Source organism: Podarcis vaucheri, assembly GCF_965113315.1.
Source record: "Podarcis vaucheri genome assembly, chromosome: 3".
Taxonomy (NCBI): Eukaryota; Metazoa; Chordata; class Lepidosauria; order Squamata; family Lacertidae; genus Podarcis; species Podarcis vaucheri.
The window spans coordinates 5,787,227-5,805,449 of record NC_138761.1 but is presented as its reverse complement, the minus strand read 5'-3'; the positions used below and the strand labels follow the sequence as shown (position 1 = coordinate 5,805,449).

General features: G+C 48.6%; 1 protein-coding gene across 1 annotated transcript in view; it reads left to right on the top strand.

Moving 5' to 3' along the window:
- Nucleotides 1–18,223, top strand: part of PINX1 (PIN2 (TERF1) interacting telomerase inhibitor 1) — a 58,432-nt gene that overhangs the window by 9,895 nt on the left and 30,314 nt on the right. Inside the window, exons 5-6 of the mRNA XM_082217848.1 lie at nucleotides 1,345–1,437; nucleotides 2,821–2,894. Coding sequence (XP_082073974.1) covers nucleotides 1,345–1,437; nucleotides 2,821–2,894 — 167 coding nt within the window. The remainder of the gene's footprint in view (nucleotides 1–1,344; nucleotides 1,438–2,820; nucleotides 2,895–18,223) is intronic.

Here is an 18,223-nt window from a genome sequence, read left to right as displayed (position 1 = left end):
AAGCCTTTAAAGCCCTACCAGCTCCATCTGGTACGCAGGCTGAGACCCTACCTGCCCACGGACTGCCTCGCCAGAGTGGTGCATGCTCTAGTTATCTCCCGCTTGGACTACTGCAATGCGCTCCATGTGGGGCTACCTTTGAAGGTGACCCGCAAACTGCAATTAATCCAGAATGCGGCAGCTAGACTGGTGACTGGGGGCGGCCGCCGAGACCACATAACACCGGTCTTGAAAGACCTACATTGGCTCCCAGTACGTTTCCAAGCACAATTCAAAGTGTTGGTGCTGACTTTTAAAGCCCTAAACGGCCTTGGCCCAGTATACCTGAAGGAGCGTCTCCACCCCCATCATTCTGCCCGGACGCTGAGGTCCAGCGCCGAGGGCCTTCTGGCGGTTCCCTCATTGCGAGAAGCAAAGCTGCAGGGAACCAGGCAGAGGGCCTTCTCGGTAGTGGCGCCCGTCCTGTGGAACACCCTCCCATCAGATGTCAAAGAGATAAACAACTACCTGACATTCAGAAGACATCTTAAGGCAGCCCTGTTCAGGGAAGTTTTTAATGTATGACATATTAGTGTATTTTTGGCCTTTGTGGAAGCCGCCCAGAGTGGCTGGGGAAACCTAGCCAGATGGGTGGGGTACAAATAATAAATTATTATTATTATTATTATTATTATTATTATTATTATTATTATTATTATTACTAAACGGCCTTGGTCCTGTATACCTGAAGGAGCGTCTCCACCCACGTTGTTCAGCCTGGACACTGAGATCCAGCTCTAAGGGCCTTCTGGCGGTTCCCTCCCTGCAAGAAGCCAAGTTACAGGGAACCAGGCAGAGGGCCTTCTCGGTAGTGGCGCCCGCCCTGTGGAACGCCCTCCCATCAGATGTCAAAGAGATAAACAACTACCAGACTTTTAGAAGACATCTGAAGGCAGCCCTGTTTAGGGAAGCTTTTCATGTCTAATAGGTTACTGTATTTTAGTGTTTTGCTGGAAGCCGCCCAGAGTGGCTGGGGAAACCAGCCAGATGGGCGGGGTATAAATAATAAATTATCATCATCATCATTATTATTATTAAGCCCTTTGCTGCTGAAGTTAATGTGGGAATCGTAGAATTGTGGAGAGTTCTCAAGGCTCATCTAGTCTATCCCGCCGCAATGCACGGATCGCTGCTAAGGAATCCCTGACTGACAGCCGTTCAACTTCTGTTTAAAAACCTCCAGTGAAGGAAAGTGTTTTAAGCAGGAAGTGTGAGGAGGGTCTCTCGGATCAGAAACCGAGTGAGACTCTGCAGAAGGCAGCTCACGTCTTTGCCTCATACAGCAACTTCTGCTTGTGTTTCCAGAGGCTGCGTCCAAGGAGGAGAAAAGAACCTTTAGCCTGGAGGAGAAATCTAAGAGTGCCCGGAAACGAGTTCATTATGTGAAATTTGCCAAAGGTAAGGGAGAATGCAAAAGGAGAACAAAACCAGATCACCGGTCATCCCATGGATACAGCAACCGCTTGCAATCAGAGATGCGGGTTTCCTGGGAAATATCGAATTGGGGGCTTGTTTGTTTTCTGGGAAATTTCCCCAGGCTTTAAAAATCAGTTGGGATTCATTAGAGCATGTTTTGACCTCTGTTTAGTAAGCATAAGTCTGCCCTGTTCATGGTATGTCCCGTGGGCTGCAAAGGTTTTTGCTTTTGCGACTTAAATGTGCGACTTAAACCTTACTCAGAACTTAACTTGGATATTACTTTTATCAGTAAACTCAGTGTTTATAAGACAACTCAGCAGCACATATTTCCTTTAAATTGCTTAAATGTGAAGATAAAAGATTTGAAGGCAGTTCACGTTCTAATTCAGCTCTGCTAAGGAGGTGTGCATTAGATAAATTGAGAGATTCCTTAGGTAAATCAAGTTATCAGTGGATGGGGAGTTAATTACAACATTGAAACTACCCGTTTGAATTGATATCATTCATTATATTACTGTATATAGTAGAGGCAGCCAATGTGATGCCTTCCAGATGTTACTAGACTACAACTCCCATCAACCCTTGCCAGTACGGCTGATGGTCAGGAATGATGGGAGTTGTAGTCTCATCTCTCGTGGTAACCATGTTGCCTATTCATGATTTAAAGGTGTTGAAATGGAACATCGTTGTTTCCAGTGCTTAGATCAGGGGTCAGAAAACTTTTTCAGCAGGGGGCCGGTACACTGTCCCTCAGACCTTGTGGGGGGCCAGGCTATATTTTGGAGGGGGGGATGAACGAATTCCTATGCCCCACAAATAACCCAGAAATGCATTTAAAATAAAAGCACACATTCTACTCATGTAAAAACACGCTGATTCCCAGACCGTCCGCGGGCCGGATTTAGAAGGCAATTTGGCCGTTTCCGGCCCCCGGGCCTTAGTTTGCCTACCCATGACTTAGATCAACAGTGCTCGCCACACTTAAAATTCATTGCTGTTATTTAACACTGGTAATTTGCCTAAAATTCTCTAAGTGCCATACATATATTAAAGATATGGCAATCCCCGTCTGCTGGCTCTCAGTCAAATAAGACACAACACGAGAGGAAAAGACAATGAGGAGGGGAGAGGAAAGCAAGTGCTGGAGCAGCTGCTCCTTCAGCTAGTAGCCTTCACTAGTCCTCTGCTCCATGAATTTGAGCAGTCATCTTTTAAAGCCACCCAAGTTGGTAGCCATCACTGTATCTTGTGGGAGAGAGTTCCACAGTCCTTTCCTTGTTCTGAATCCTCAGCCGACACTCAGCTGTGTCGGATGCCCGTGAGATCTAGTGTCATGATAGTGTCTCTTTTGTTTCACCCCAGGAAAAGATCTCTCCTCCCGAAGCGAAGATGACCTGTCTTGCATTTTTGGGAAGCGGCAAGCCAAGAAAACGCAGGTATGGGACTCGTTTTGATTTCCCCCTCCTTTCACCTGCGCTTGGTCTAGTTGCAAGTTGTCTTTCCCTGTGTACAAAATCCATATTAGGGTGACCAGGTCATCTGGGCAAACTTGGCTGGCAATCCTATTTCTGCCCTGAGCTCCTTGGAGGAAAGTGAGGGACGTAAATCCAATTGATCGATCAATAAAACAGTGGTTCTCAACCTGTGGGTCCCCAGATGTTGTTGGACTACAACTCCCATCATCCCTGGGCTCTGGCCTTGCTAGCTAGGGGTGATGGGAGTTATAGTTCAACAACATCTGGGGACCCACAGGTTGAGAAAGGCTGCAATAAAATACAGTGGTGCCTCGCAAGACGAAAAGAATCCGTTCTGTGATTCTCTTCGTCTAGCGGTTTTTTTCGTCTTGCGAAGCAAGCCCATTGAAGGATTAGCGGATTAGCGCTATTAGCGGCTTTTAGAGGCTTTTAGCGGCTTATCTGCTGATCGGATCAGCTGATAAGCGGATTAGCGCTATAGCGGCTTTTGGCGGCTTATCTGCTGATCGGATCAGCTGACAAGCGGCTTAGCGCTATTAGCGGCTTTTAGCTGCTTTTAGCGGCTTATCTGCTGATCGGATCAGCTGATAAGCATCTTAGCGGCTTAGAAAAGGGGGGGGGAGGGAAAAAACCAGCAGGAACTCGCAAGACATTGTCGTCTTGCGAAGCAAGCCCATAGGAGATTTGTTTTGCGAAGCACCTCCAAAACGGAAAACTCTTTTGTCTAGTGAGTTTTCCGTCTTGCGAGGCATTCGTCTTGCGGGGCACCACTGTAATAACACTAATAAAACACATATTGGGACATACATTTCATTGCACATGATAGGATTTAGAGTAAGTATGCATATCATTGCGCTGTTAAGTGGCATTGGCATGTTAAATCAGTTGCACACAGAAACACCCCTCTACTGTGCATTGACCAGGCATATGCACACTCGGCCCTCCAGATGTTTTGGGACTACAGCTCCCACCATCCCTGACCACTGGCCCTGTTAGCTAGGGATGATGGGAGTTGTAGTCCCCAAACATCTGGAGGGCTGAGTTTGCCTATGCCTGCCATTGACTGTGCAGGCAAAGCCAGGTCGGGGAGTGTCATTCAGATGTCAGGAGATTGACAGGATAGTAGCCCTGCTTAGCTGTCGTGACCTGCAGGGAATGAGGGGTCCTCTTCTGTGGCATAGGGGAAGGTTGCCAGCCCAAGGCTGGCAGGTGGAAATCAGTCCCAAAGCTGGTAAATCGGAATGCAAAAATTATGGTTAAAAAACCCCAACCCCAGCTGGAAAACATATTGCCATTGAAAATGCATTTTATTTATTATTATTTTTCTAAAATTCATAACACCGCTTGATTCAGAGGGGTTTGTGTAAAAATGATTAAGCAGTGAAATGGCCGATAAGAAAAATTAACAGTAATTTAAAAAAAAAAAACCTTCCAAGAAGGGAAAGAGGATTAAGTCCCAACCAGAGAAGAATGGCAGGTTAAGTTGATGGATTATTATGCCGAAATGGCAAAAATGACCGGAAGAATCAGAAACCGGGAAAACCAAAATTTTAATAATGAATGGGGAAAAATTGTGATTTATCTTAAAAAACCATTGTAAACAGTTAAAATTGTTAGTAGGATGGGAATACCACTTGTAGTTTAATGGTGAATTTTGGATATACAGGGGTGCCTTGGGTTAAGTACTCAATTTGTTCTGGAGGTCCGTTCTTAACCTGAAACTGTCCTTAACCTGAAACTGTTCTTAACCTGAAGCTCCACTTTAGCTAATGGGGCCTCCTGCTGCTGCCGCGCCGCCGGAGCCCGATTTCTGTTCTTCTCCTGAAGCAAAGTTCTTAACCTGAAGCACTATTTCTGGGTTAGCGGAGTGTGTAACCTGAAGCGTATTTAACCTGAAGCGTATGTAACCTGAGGTACCACTGTAATGGAGAGAGAAAAGATTTGGATCATCATAAAAGATGCAGAAGGAAATGAATAACGATAGGACTCACAAAGGGGAGGGAGGAAGTCCGGGAGATGCTATGGAATCTTGTCTTTATGTTGTATGTTGGATACGTGTTTGTCAAACTGTAATTTGAAAAATCAAATAATTTTTTTAAAAAACCCTTCCAAAATTTGGAATGAAAATACACTGAAACCAGATTAAAGCACGCACCAGCTTTCTATAAACACTTGGGTCGGCTCGCCTAAGCAAACGTGTTTCCAACAGGCACCGAAAAGAACACAGTGAACCTGCCTGCCTGATATCAATTGGCGGGGACTTCCAAAGCGTAGGTGGTGCCGCACTAAAAGTTCTTAGAAATGGGTGTTATGTGGCACTCGTAACAGCGCCAGTTCTTCTGACTGAAGTAGCCAATTGGGCATATGGGCTAAGGCAATCTTGCAGGTACACTGGTCCAAAGTTATTAAGGGCTTTATGCGCTGATAGCAACACCCTTGAACTTGGCCCGGGACCATTTTCTGTCACGGTGAGTCAGAGGGAGCCAACGCGTAGCCCTTCAGATGCTGCGGCCGTTTCTCAACTCTGAACGGCCCCAGCCCCCTGGGGAGGCGTCATAGCCCCTGTAGAGAGCACCGCGTTGACTATCCCTGCGTTGAGCTATCCACAGTACCGCACGGAGCAGCTCTTTCTGATGTAGGTACCGTTTCCATCGCGATGGAATTTGGAGCTGTCGTGCTGGTGTAAATCAAATCCACGATTGCAACATTAGCAGCGAGATTGCGATGAGTCACCCATGGAAACTCACCGGTTGATAGGTCTAGATCGAGATCTAGGCCAGATTAATTTTCCTTTTTCCAATGCAGGAAAAATTGTGTGTGTGTGTGTGTGTCGCTTATGTTTTGGGAGTTGAACCAGCGTATCTGACCTGATCCATAAATGAAATATTCAGCTTCCAGAATCGGCTGCTAGCTTGGGTGCCTTTGGAAATGGGGATTAGGCGGGTTCGCAGAGGAGGTGTCACGACAAGCTGATCTGCAGCAAAACATGGCCGTGTGGAGTTTCCCAGTTCTGGGTTCCAGCCAGCCATGCCCTGCCCTGCTCCAGGAAACTCCGTTCTGTTACGACTCTTGCCTGCCTGCCCCCGCACCCCCCAGTTTTCCTGCCCCACCTCTCAAGAAATACCAGTCCATGCCCACTAAATTTTCTCAGAACTCACTGGGCTAATCTGGAGTTCCCCCTCCCTTGTTTTCTATTTCTCAGAAAGCTTTAAACCCCGCTCCACCTCTGAGCACATTTGATGGCTCCCAAGCCTGATAATAACTTCCTAGTCTAAATAACTCAGTTCGTTACAGCCAATAACACCAAGCTTGCAAGTTCGATCCCTGCTGCATATTCCTGCATTGCAGTGGGTTGGACTAAATGATCCCCAGGCTTCCTTCCAACTCTGAAATTCTGTGATTCCTCCTGTGTGGACAGTGCAGAAGATGTTTCGGGAGAAGCGCTCGCTACCCCTCCCCCCCCAGATGTGGCCACATGTGGGTCTCTGTTTCCGTTCCTTGGAAACTTGGCACCAAACAGAGGGCCTGGTTATGAAGCCCTGGAGCACATCGGTTTCGGACCTGAAAGAGCAAGGGATCGCTGGCTGTGAGTGTCCCCGTATCTCTTCCGGCCAAGATAGGAAGAGTCCTGGTGTACATCAGGAACTGGGGTTCTTCTGACAGAAGGAGGCTCACCAGGGCTTCAGCCATCTCTGCGTTCGCTCTGTGGTCGCCTTGGGCGAACAGCTCACTGCTACCGATAGCAACTGCAACCCAAGCCTCTGGCTGGGACATCTTCAGCCTCAGAGCTTCCCCGCAGTCTCAGCTCCTATATCCTTGAAAGACTGCGATAACCGAGGGATTCATATTTTCTCTCTCTCTCTTTCCTTTTTTTTCTCCGTCGCTTATCCAGCAGCTGCTTAGCCGGTGACACAACACTGACATCTCCTGCTATCTCGCTCCCAGCCCGTTGGGAAGCAGGCGTGTCAAAACTGACCCTAACCAGTGATGCTTTTGCTTTTGGGGAGAGTTCAGGAGAGGAAAGTCAGACACGGAGAATTGGGTTTTCTTCCCTAAAGGACCATCTGCAGCAGGAACAGACTATTCCCCCAGCCTTGGCCAACTGGGTGCCCTTCGTGGTTGTTCTGATTGGCGTCTGTCAGAGCTGCCCAAGGTCCCAGCTCACAAAGGACCAACGCCAGTTCGTTGTTATATACAAAAGTCTTTATTGAAGTTCATTTTCGTTTTAACAGCCGCAGCGTGCAGCTCTACGTCTGAAACTCTAGACCGTTGAAGCTCCGTCTGAGTCTCCTCCCCCCAGACACCAGTTTAAGACTCTAGCCTTGCTCCACCTCTTCCTTTGCTCTTTCCTCCTCTGGTTCCGCCTGTCAGCTGGGGTCTCGCCCTTCCTAGACTCTTCTGACGCTGAGTCCCCTGAGTCTTCCCCCTGCCTCCGGCGGGCTTTAGGACCTGGTTCCCAATCCGAGCTTTCTGCTGTCCCGCGCGCCTGTACATTCGAACTTGGCACGCGCGCCCAGCCGGCAACCTTCCACCTGACCGTTACACTGCTTCTGTCACTGCTTCCCTCTTCTGGGAGGCTAGCTGGACCTGACCTCCCCTCCATTCCCCCACTCTCCGATAGAGGCGTGGTCAGTCTCGACTCATCTTCTCTCCCTGCTGGAGGAGACGCTGGCCCTGACCCCTGGGACTCTTCCCCCCCACTACGCTCTGGTGGGGAAGCTGGTCCTGATCTCCCGCTGCTGCTTTGGGAGTCCCCGCTGGCCCCCTGTTTCTGGTGCGTCCCCCCTGGGACCCCCCTTGCCCTGGCCATCGGCGCCTCCTTCTGGGAATCTTCTGATTCGCTGGAGAAGCTCATGGAATCTCTCGGGTCGCTGTCATACTCCCCTACGCTGCCCTCAGATCCTTCCCCTTCGCTCTCCATCTCCTCTCTCCCCTGTGCCTCTGTTCCTGAGGCCCTGACAGCGTCCTAGTCCCAAACCAGAGAGAAAGAGCATAAGAGAGTGTGCAGGATCAGGCCACTATCCCATCTTGCCCAGCATCCTGTCCTCACAGGGGCCAACCAGATTCTTGCAGGAAACCCACCAGCAGGATTTGAGCACAAGAGCAACACTCCCGACTCCTGCGGTTTCCAACAACAGGGATACAGAAGCTTCGCTTCCTCTCAGCTGTGGAGGCAGAACATAGCCGTAATGGCTAGTAGCCCTCAATAGCCCTCTGTGGATTTCTCAGATTTTCTGTAGCATTGAGTTCCCTAGTTCAACTGCACAACCTCTGGGGTGCACCAGATTGGCAAAAGCTGGAGTATAAGACCAAGAGCCTCTCCCTTCCATCAGGGGGCGCTAGCTCTCCAGTCCCTTCACAGAGATGGGTTTGTTGAGTATTCCCAGCTCCCAGGGGTTTGCGGTGAATTTTTGTGTGGAGGGGAACAGCTTGCGAAGGGTTGTTGTTTAGTCGTGTCCGCCTCTTCGTGACCCCATGGACCAGAGCACGCCAGACACTCCTGTCTTCCACTGCCTCCCGCAGTTTGGTCAGACTCATGTTTGTAGCTTCGAGAACACTGTCCAACCATCTCTGCCTTCCTTCTCCTTGTGCCCTCCATCTTTCCCAACATCAGGGTCTTTTCCAGGGAGTCTTCTCTTCTCATGAGGTGGCCAAAGTCTTGGAGCCTCAGCTTCAGGATCTGTCTTTCCAGTGTGCACTCAGGGCTGATTTCCTTCAGAATGGATCAGTTTGATCTTCTTGCAGTCCATGGGACTCTCAAGAGTCTCCTCCAGCACCATAATTCAAAAGCATCCATTCTTCGGCGATGAGCCTTCTTTATGGTCTGGCTCTCATTTCCATACATCACTACTGGGAACACCATAGTTTTAACTATACGGACCTTTGTTGGCAAGGTGATGTCTCTGCTTTTTAAGATGCTGTCTAGGTTTGTCATTGCTTTCTCCCAAGAAGCAGGCATCTTTTAATTTAGTTCCCTAGTTTAACAGTGTACAGTGGTGCCCCACAAGATGAATGCCTCGCAAGACGGAAAACTCGCTAGACGAAAGAGTTTTCCGTTTTGGAGGTGCTTCACGAAACGAATCTCCTATGGGCTTGCTTCGCAAGACGAAAATGTCTTGCGAGTTCCTGTGGGTTTTTTTTCCTCCTCCCCCCCTTTTTCTAAGCCGCTTATCAGCTGATCCGATAAGCTGATAAGCCGCTAATAGCGCTAATCCTCTAATCCGTCAATGGGCTTGCTTCGCAAGACGAAAAAACCGCTAGACGAAGAGAATCATGGAACGGATTCTTTTCGTCTTGCGAGGCACCACTGTACTGCATGAATAAGTCCTTTTCTCTGTGCTGAACCTTCCAGCATTCAGCTTCATAGGAGCCCAGGCCCTCCAGGATGATGATGATGATGATGATGATAATAATTTATTATTTATATCTCGCCCTTCTGGCTGAGTTTCCCCAGCCACTCTGGGCGGCTCCCAATTAAGTGGATATCATGGAATCATAGAGTTGCAAGGGCCAGTGTTGTCCAACCCACCACAATGCTGGAATCCCAACTTCTCAGCTCATCAGGAACCGCTCTTTCTGCTTGCAATAAAACTCCTGAGAGCCAGGGTGGCACTGGGGTTGCAGAGCATCTGGGGGTCCAGGGCTCAAACCTTCAGTCTCCCAGGAAGCTCAGTGGGCTACGCTGGACCTCTTGGTACCTTTCAGCCCGAGGCTACCCCACTGGTGATAAAATAGAGGCAGGGGGTTAACAGCTTTGTTAGTTAAGCAAATCATCACAATGCTAATTGCACGTGGGCGAGATACATACATCGGAGAGGAATAAAAATGTGGTTGGGGACCAAAAAAAGATGGTCAGCACATTTCTTTTATTTTTATTTATTTATTCAATTTATACATCGCCCTATAAGGGACGCGGGTGGCGCTGTGGGTTAAACCACAGAGCCTGGAACTTGCCGATCAGAAGGTCGGCGGTTCGAATCCCTGCGACAGAGTGAGCTCCCGTTGTTCGGTCCCTGCACCTGCCAACCTAGCAGTTCGAAAGCACGTCAAAGTGCAAGTAGATAAATAGGTACCGCTCTGGCGGGAAGGTAAACGGCGTTTCCATGCGCTGCTCTGGTTCTCCAGAAGCGGCTTAGTCATGGTGGCCACATGACCCGGAAGCTGTACGCTGACTCCCTCAGCTAATAAAGCGAGATGAGCGCCGCAACCCCAGAGTCAGTCACGACTGGACCTAATGGTCAGGGGTCCCTTTACCTTTACACCGCCCTATACTCGGAGGTCTCAGGGCGGCTCACAAACAAAGACCACCACATATAAAATCCAACCAAAAAACAATAACACAATAACCCCCCCCCCAAAAAAAAAGAACCACATTCAATAAGATCAACTAAAGGCCTGGTTAAAAATGAACGTTTTTGCCTAAAAGTGTGTAATGAAGTTGCCAGGCGAACTTCCCTGGGGAGAGCATTCCACAGACGGGGAGCCGCTGCAGAGAAGGCCCTGCTCTCATGTTGCTACCCTCTCAAGGAGACGACACGTGAAGGAGGGCCTCGGAGGATGATCTCAGGGTCTGGGTAGTTTCAGATGGGAAGAGGCTGTCTTTGATGCTGATTCTCTGGAGTTCTTATGATCCCAGCTCTTAACTGCTAGAATAAATAACTGTATTTATTAGGATTCACTCTTCTACCTGACTCCCAAGTCTTTCCCTACAAAGGCAAATCTTCCTGTTCTTTCTCCCTCCCACCCATCTCGAGGGGGCTTAAGGCCAGCCAAGTATCGTCCCACTGTGGACTTCCGTTCCTTTCCCAGTGCCACGTAACACACACACACACACACTGGCTGCCACCCCTCTTTTCTCGCCACCACCACTAGCAAACGTCAGGCCTTGTTCCGGTCTGAGAACTCTCTTCCTTCGAGACAAATCGTGAGGCTGAATGAAGCTGTCATTAGTAAGCACTATTGGGGGGGGCTGTATTCCTCCCCCCTTTTTTCCTTTTTATGTTTTCTATCTCAAAACAATAGCTGTCTATCCGAGCGGACCTAAATAGGAAACGTCGACACCTATTCCTCCCGCTTCTACGGGAGACAATGAAGCAATTGAAAATATTGATTGGCAATTAGACGTGTCTCTCCAGAGACCTCTGCCTCAAAAAGCCCAGGGCTCTCCTTGAACTTGGGACCGGGAATTTCCTTACATGGCTCCCCCTCTGTTTAGATCTCCTTGCTTGTAAGGCAGAAAAACACATGGCGTTAGTTCCTCTCTGGTTGGACTTCCTTGACCCCACCCATTGCACGCTCCCTCTCGTGTGTGTGTGTGAATATGCACAGACATGAACGTGCATACGTAATATATTAATTTCTCCTCAGTTGCTCCTTCCTCCATCCAGCTGTGTTTCCTGACAAAAGGCCTTATCACTTGCGAAAAGTGTTCCTGGAAGAGATGTAGGATTTGGGGAACAAGCTGTGGGTCAGAACTGACTAAATGTAATCCTGGCATTGTCTTGCAGCGAGAGGAAAGTGGCTGCTCACAGGGACATGTTAAAATAAGGAGCTCTGGCCTGCCAACAAACGCACCTGCCTCTTTCTTTCTTTCTTTCTTTCTTTCTTTCTCTCTCTCTCTCTCTCTCTCTTTCTTTCTTTCTTTCTTTCTTTCTGAGTCCCTCCTTGCCATATGATCCTCGATCGGGAACCGCTTTCCTCTCAAGCACGTGGTCAGCAGCCTGCGTGGAAAAGTGGCCCGTCGCATCCCTTCCCTTGTTTAGTCATGTTGAGTGGGCATTTTTCCGGATGACACTCTCTCATCTTAAGGCAATTTCCTGATTACGAACACATTTTCTCGCTCAGGTTTCCTCTCCTGACTCACATTTCCTGGTGGTTGTCGTAGGCATCAAGCAGGGACTCATAGAATCATAAGAGTTGGAAGGGACCCTGGGGGTCATCTAGTCCAACCCCCTGCCCAAACACAGGGCTCGAACCCACAACCCTGAGATTAAGATTAGTTCTCTTTTTTTAAAAGAAAACGAAATTAAAAATACGTATGCCTATATAAAGGGGTACTCATAGAATCATAGAGTTGGAAGAGACCACAAGGGCCATCGAGTCCAACCCCCTGCCAAGCAGGAAACACCATCAGAGCACTCCTGACATATGGTTGTCAAGCCTCTGCTTAAAGACCTCCAAAGTAGGAGACTCCACCACACTCCTTGGCAGCAAATTCCACTGTCAAACAGCTCTTACGGTCAGGAAGTTCTTCCTAATGTTTAGGTGGAACCTTCTTTCTTGTAGTTTGGATCCATTGCTCCGTGTCCGCTTCTCCGGAGCAGCAGAAAACAACCTTTCTCCCTCCTCTATGTGACATCCTTTTATATATTTGAACATGGCTATCGTATCACCCCTTAACCTCCTCTTCTCCAGGCTAAACATGCCCAGCTCCCTTAGCCGTTCCTCATAAGGCATCGTTTCCAGGCCTTTGACCATTTTGGTTGCCTTCCTCTGGACATGTTCCAGTTTGTCAGTGTCCTTCTTGAAGTGTGGTGCCCAGAACTGGACACAGTACTCCAGGTGAGGTCTGACCAGAGCAGAATACAGTGGCACTATTACTTCCCTTGATCTAGATGCTATACTCCTATTGATGCAGCCCAGAATTGCATTGGCTTTTTTAGCCAACGTCACACTGTTGGCTCATGTCAAGTTTGTGGTCCACCAAGACTCCTAGATCCTTTTCACCTGTACTGCTCTCAAGCCAGGTGTCACCCATCTTGTATTTGTACTCAAGTCAACCAAGCGTTGTGAGCCCTGCCAGTTTGATTAACTGGTGGTGTTTGAAGAGGCAAGGAGGCTCATGAAACCACTTCATGTGGGAACTTCCTACTAACTTCACTTAGTGAAACAAACAGGAAGCAAGCCAACTCTTTACAATAACCAGCTAAAGGATGGAAATATATATGTTTACGTGTTACATGTTGTCTCTTATGTGTGTTGTCTGTTAAGTGTATGTGAGTCTGTTCCTTGCGTCTCTGTCATTTTAGAAATGTTTAAAGGGTTTGTGTTTAAAATTGGCCACAACATCCACAGACCGCCTTTCTTAAGTGTGCGTAGTTTAAAACTGCAAGCTTGCTTCAAGTTTTAGTTTAAAGAAACCACGTTGGACCTGATCAACTTAAACGTGGCATGTTTTTAACACTGGGAGCTGCCCAGAGTGGCTGGGGAAACTCAGGCAGGTGGGAGGGATATAAATAATAAATTACAGTGGTACTTCAGGTTAAGTACTTAATTCGTTCTGGAGGTCCGTACTTAACCTGAAACTGTTCTTAACCTGAAGCACCACTTTAGCTAATGGGGCTTCCTGCTGCTGCTGCACCGCTGGAGTACGATTTCTGTTCTCATCCTGAAGCAAAGTTCTTAACCTGAAGCACTATTTCTGGGTTAGCGGAGTCTGTAACCTGAAGCGTATGTAACCCAAGGTACCGCTGTATTGTTATTATGGTTATACAAGAGTCCCATGCTCTACCGACTGAGCTACCCCAGCTGACGGTCGTGGGGGACGTCCCATTTGGCAGTGCATCAGCCATTGTGGGCTTGGAGCAATTGATTGTATTCCATGAGGACTAGAAAGCTGCCTTCATTTTGTTTTTGTTTTTCTGCGGGCTCCGTGGAGCTGGATAGAATCAAAAGGCCCGCTAAACCCCCCCCCCCAATATATATGGTGAAGGGTTAAGAAATTGAGCCCCGAATGCACGCTTGGGGTTAATGTCCCTGGATGTCTTGAAAAGAAGGGCAAATGTGTGGAAGATTTCGACAGCTGCTATGCTCTACACGTCAAGAGGCAGCAGTCTTTCTGAGACCGCTCCTGTGTTCGAATCCTGCTCGTGAGAACAGGATGCTGGACTACGTGGACCACTGGCCCAATCCAGCAGGCCTCTTCTCACGTGAGCCAAATCCTGACCTGATTCAATCTCTTAAAACCTTTTGGTTAATCAGGAGAGAGTAAAATGTATTGCTGTGCAGAAAACTGCCTTCTCAGAATGTGCGGTTTTTGTTCCCTGTCTTCTTTCTCCCCCACCCTTTTCCTTGGTGGAAAATCTCGCCTCCAGCCATTCATTCCTTGGGGGGTTTGTTAGGGCCCGATGCGAAACCGAGGCGGGAGGGGAGGGATGTGTGTGTGAGAGAGAGAGTTTGCTCTTTTTGATTTATCATCCTGCCTTCCCGTTCGGTCACTTCTCTAGGCTAAAAGAGCTACGTTGGCTGTAATGTGTCGCCATTAGAGACCAAACATTAGCTGGGATAACCCATCATAGCTCACAGTGAAAAATGTCCCCTGATTGGCTAATTAATCAGTCAAAAGGGGAATGACACGACTCTTCGGGTTGAGGGACTCCTCCGCGGAGGTAAGCAGCCGCGTTGATGAATGGTTTCCCGGTAAATTCATATATCAAGAAAACTTAGTCATTTTTAACACTGCTTTGGAGGAAAGCTGGCTTCCTCGCGTGCCCCCCCCCCTTGCCCAGCACTGTTTCTTGTTCTTCTTGTTCTCCTCTTCTAGCTTTTGCACTCCCCCCTTCTTCCTTTCCCACTTCTGTTTTTTGCTGCCATTGCTTTTTACGGCTTCGTTGGAACGTGAGAAATGGGGGGAATGGGGCAGAAGGCTATGTGGGGGCAGCCACAGGAGATATTTTGCCAAGACAGGAGTGGGGGACTCTGCCCAGCCCAGCCCCATTTCCTCTGGCAGAAGGGCAGGGGGCAAGTGTCGGTGGTGGGCGGGGCGAGAGACAAAAGTGGGCGGAGCAACTAATGGTCAATTAAACCTCATTAGAGTGGTACCTTGTTGTGAACGGGATCCGTTCCAGAGGCCTGTTCGCAACATAAACAGAACGCAACCTGCGTGCACGGGTCACAATATGCCGCTTCTGCACATACGCATGATGTCATTTTGTGCGCGAGCAGCAAAACCTGGAAGTAACCCTTTCCGGTACTTCCAGGTCGCCGCGGGACGCAGCCTGAAAACGCCCAACCTGAAGCAAACGTAACAAGAGGTATGGCTGTATTATTATTACTACTGGTAAAGGTAAAGGTACCCCTGACCGTTGGGTCCAGTCTCGGACAACTGGGGTTGCGGCGCTCATCTCGCTTTACTGGCCAAGAGAGCCGGTGTTTGTCCACAGACAGTTTGTTCGTGTCATGTGGCCAGCATGACTAAGCCGCTTCTGGCGAACCAAAGCAGCGCACGGAAACCCCATTTACCTTCCCACCAGAGCGGTACCTATTTATCTACTTGCACTGGTGTGCTTTCGAACTGCTAGGTTGGCAGGAGCAGGGACTGAGCAACGGGAGCTCACCCCGTCACGGGGATTCGAACCGCCGATCTTCCAATCAACAATCCCTAGGCTCAGTGGTTTAGAACACAGCACCACCCGCGTTCCTTCATTACTACTACTACTACCAAGCCCCAATCCCTCAGTTGGTTAGAGCATGGTGCTGACAACACCAGAGTTGCAGGTTCAATCCTTGTATGGGGCAGCTGCATATTCTTGCATTGCAAGTGGTTGGACTAGATGATCCTCAGGGTCCCTTCCAGCTCTACGATTCTACTATATTAATTTATATCCCGCTTTTTTTCCTGGACCAGGACTGAAGGCTGCTTAACACAGATTTGAACAACTCAGATAAAAGTACAAAAAAGGGATTATTGGTTTCCTTTCACTCTTATTTTTATTATGTACAGTCATACTTCAGGTTACAGACACTTCAGGTTGCGTTTTTTTGGGTTACGGACCACCGAAAACAGAAGTACCGGAACGGGTTACTTCCGGGTTTTGGCAGTTGCACATGCGCAGGAGTGCTAAATTGCGCTTTGGGCATGCGCAGACGCACCGAATCACAACCCCTGCGATTTCCGAACATGCATCCCACACGGATCACGTTTGCAACCCGAGCGTCCACTGTATTCTTCGTTGTTTTATATTGTATTTCTGCATTGCGAACTGCCCTGAGATCTACGGATGAAGGGCAGTGTACAAATTCAATAAATAATGACAAGAAGGTGGGAATTTTTTAAAAAAATGATTAAACTCCCAACACAATAAAAGCAGTACAAGGAAACCAACCTGTTAACATGCAGATAGTAAAAGCAGCGCAGCACTATCAAAAGCCTTTTCCTTAAAATAAAATAAAATAAAATAAAATAAAAAGTCAGTCCCCCAAAGGCCTATTGGAACTAAACAGTATTCACCTGCCAGCAGAAAGACATCAAGGAGGGACCCAGTGTCATAGCACTAGAACTCGTTGACATCCAGTGGACCTGAATGTTGGAAGATTTGGGACAGAGAAAAGAAATGGCTTCTTTGCACATAGTTAAACCGTGGAACTCACTGCCACAGGACCCAATGATGGCCGCTTTCTAGATGGCTCTAAAAGAGGATGAGACAGATTTGTGGAGGAGAGGGCTACTAGCCAGGATACCTATGCTCTGCTGGAAGCCACTCTTGCGCTCATGTTCTGCTTGCAGGCTTCCCACAGGCGTTTGGTTGGCCTTTCACGGCAGGGGGTTGGACTAGATGACCCTCAGGGCAGGGGGTCCCTTCCAACTCTACAACTCTGATTCTCTGACTAGATGGTCCGTTGGCCTGATCCAGCCAGAGGCTCTTCCTGGGTCCTTAGGTAAAGGAATTTTGAATCGGACCTTTCTGTCTCTGGAAGCTGAGGCCAAGGAGGGAGCGAAGGAGCAGTGCCAGTTCCCCCCCTTGGAAAGTGAAATAGCTGCTTCCAGTTTTGACAGTTTGTACTTAATGCATCACTTGAGCTGTTGACTCCCTGGCATGTATTCATTACAGCTCGGGCTGCCCCTGCTCGAACCCTTGCAGGCGGCAAAGCAATTTTCTCTCTCTCCTTCCTTGTTTTTATTTTATAAGGAACGGAGGTGGCTTGGAGGGGAGAGAACGTGGAATTTCATTTTTTTAAAAAGCCAATGGAACGCTTCACTGTATTTAATTGCCACGGATATTTCTCCCAAGGTGCCATGTCTGCCCTGCATCCTTATCTATTGTTTTAACGAATTTGACGTCCCGTCCCCCCGATTAAATTCACTGTTCAAAGTGGCAGTGTTTTCAAATGTCCCGCTGTCTGCCAGGAGCCTTGGCACTTTGACCATACGACAGTCTCCGATAAATGGTCGTTACAACAACAACAAGCCTTAATAAATTATCTTCATGAGTAGGTAGAGGTCCAGTATAATGTCTATCCCCAGCATAGGAGATAAGAGTGTTTGGTCCAGGGAGGTCTGAGATTGGAATTCTTGCTGCGCTGGGAAGGTGGCCGGGTGGTTGTTGTTTATTCCCAAGAGTTTCTACCTCACAGGGTTGTGGAATAACCCCATATAAGGTAAAAGGTCTGGGACGCGGGTGGCACTGTGGGTTAAACCACAGAGCCTAGGACTTGCCGATCAGAAGGTTGGCGGTTCGAATCCCTGGGACGGGGTGAGCTCCCATTGCTCGGTCCCTGCTCCTGCCAACCTAGCAGTTCAAAAGCACGTCAAAGTGCAAGTAGATAAATAGGTACCGCTCCGGTGGGAAGGTAAACAGCGTTTCCATGTGCTGCTCTGGTACGCCAGAAGCGGCTTAGTCCTGCTGGTCACATGACCCGGAAGCTGTACGCCAGCTCCCTCGGCCTGTAAAGTGAGATGAGCGTCGCAACCCCAGAGTCAGCCACGACTGGATCTAATGGTCAGGGATCCCTTTACCTTTACCTTTAAGGTAAAGGTAAAGGACCCCGGACGGTTAAGTCAAGTCAAAGGTGACTATGCGGTTGTGGCACTCATCTTGCTTTCAGGCTGAGGAAGCCGGCGTTTGTCCACAGACAGCTTTCCGGGTCATGTGGCCAGCATGACTAAACCACTTCTGGCACAATAGAACACCTTGACGGAAACCATCGTGAACGGAAACACGGTTTACCTTCCCGCCACAGCGGTACCTATTTATCGACTTACACTGGTGTGCTTTCGAACTGCTAGGTTGGCAGGAGCTGGGACAGAGCAACGGGAGCTCACCCCGTCACAGGGATTCAAACCGCCAACCTTCTGATCAGCAGGCCCCAGAGGCTCAGTGGTTTAGACCACAGCACCACCCGCGTCCCTATAACCCCATGTACACCTCCATGGGCTCTTTGTAGAAGAATGCAGCCCACCTAATCTCTGAAGGAAGGGGCATGCAAAGAGTGGCTTGTGGAAAAGGTCCTTTGTTGGAGCTTTTGAAGTGGTACTGCGAGTTCTTGAGTTGTTGGTTATACGTCACTGTTTT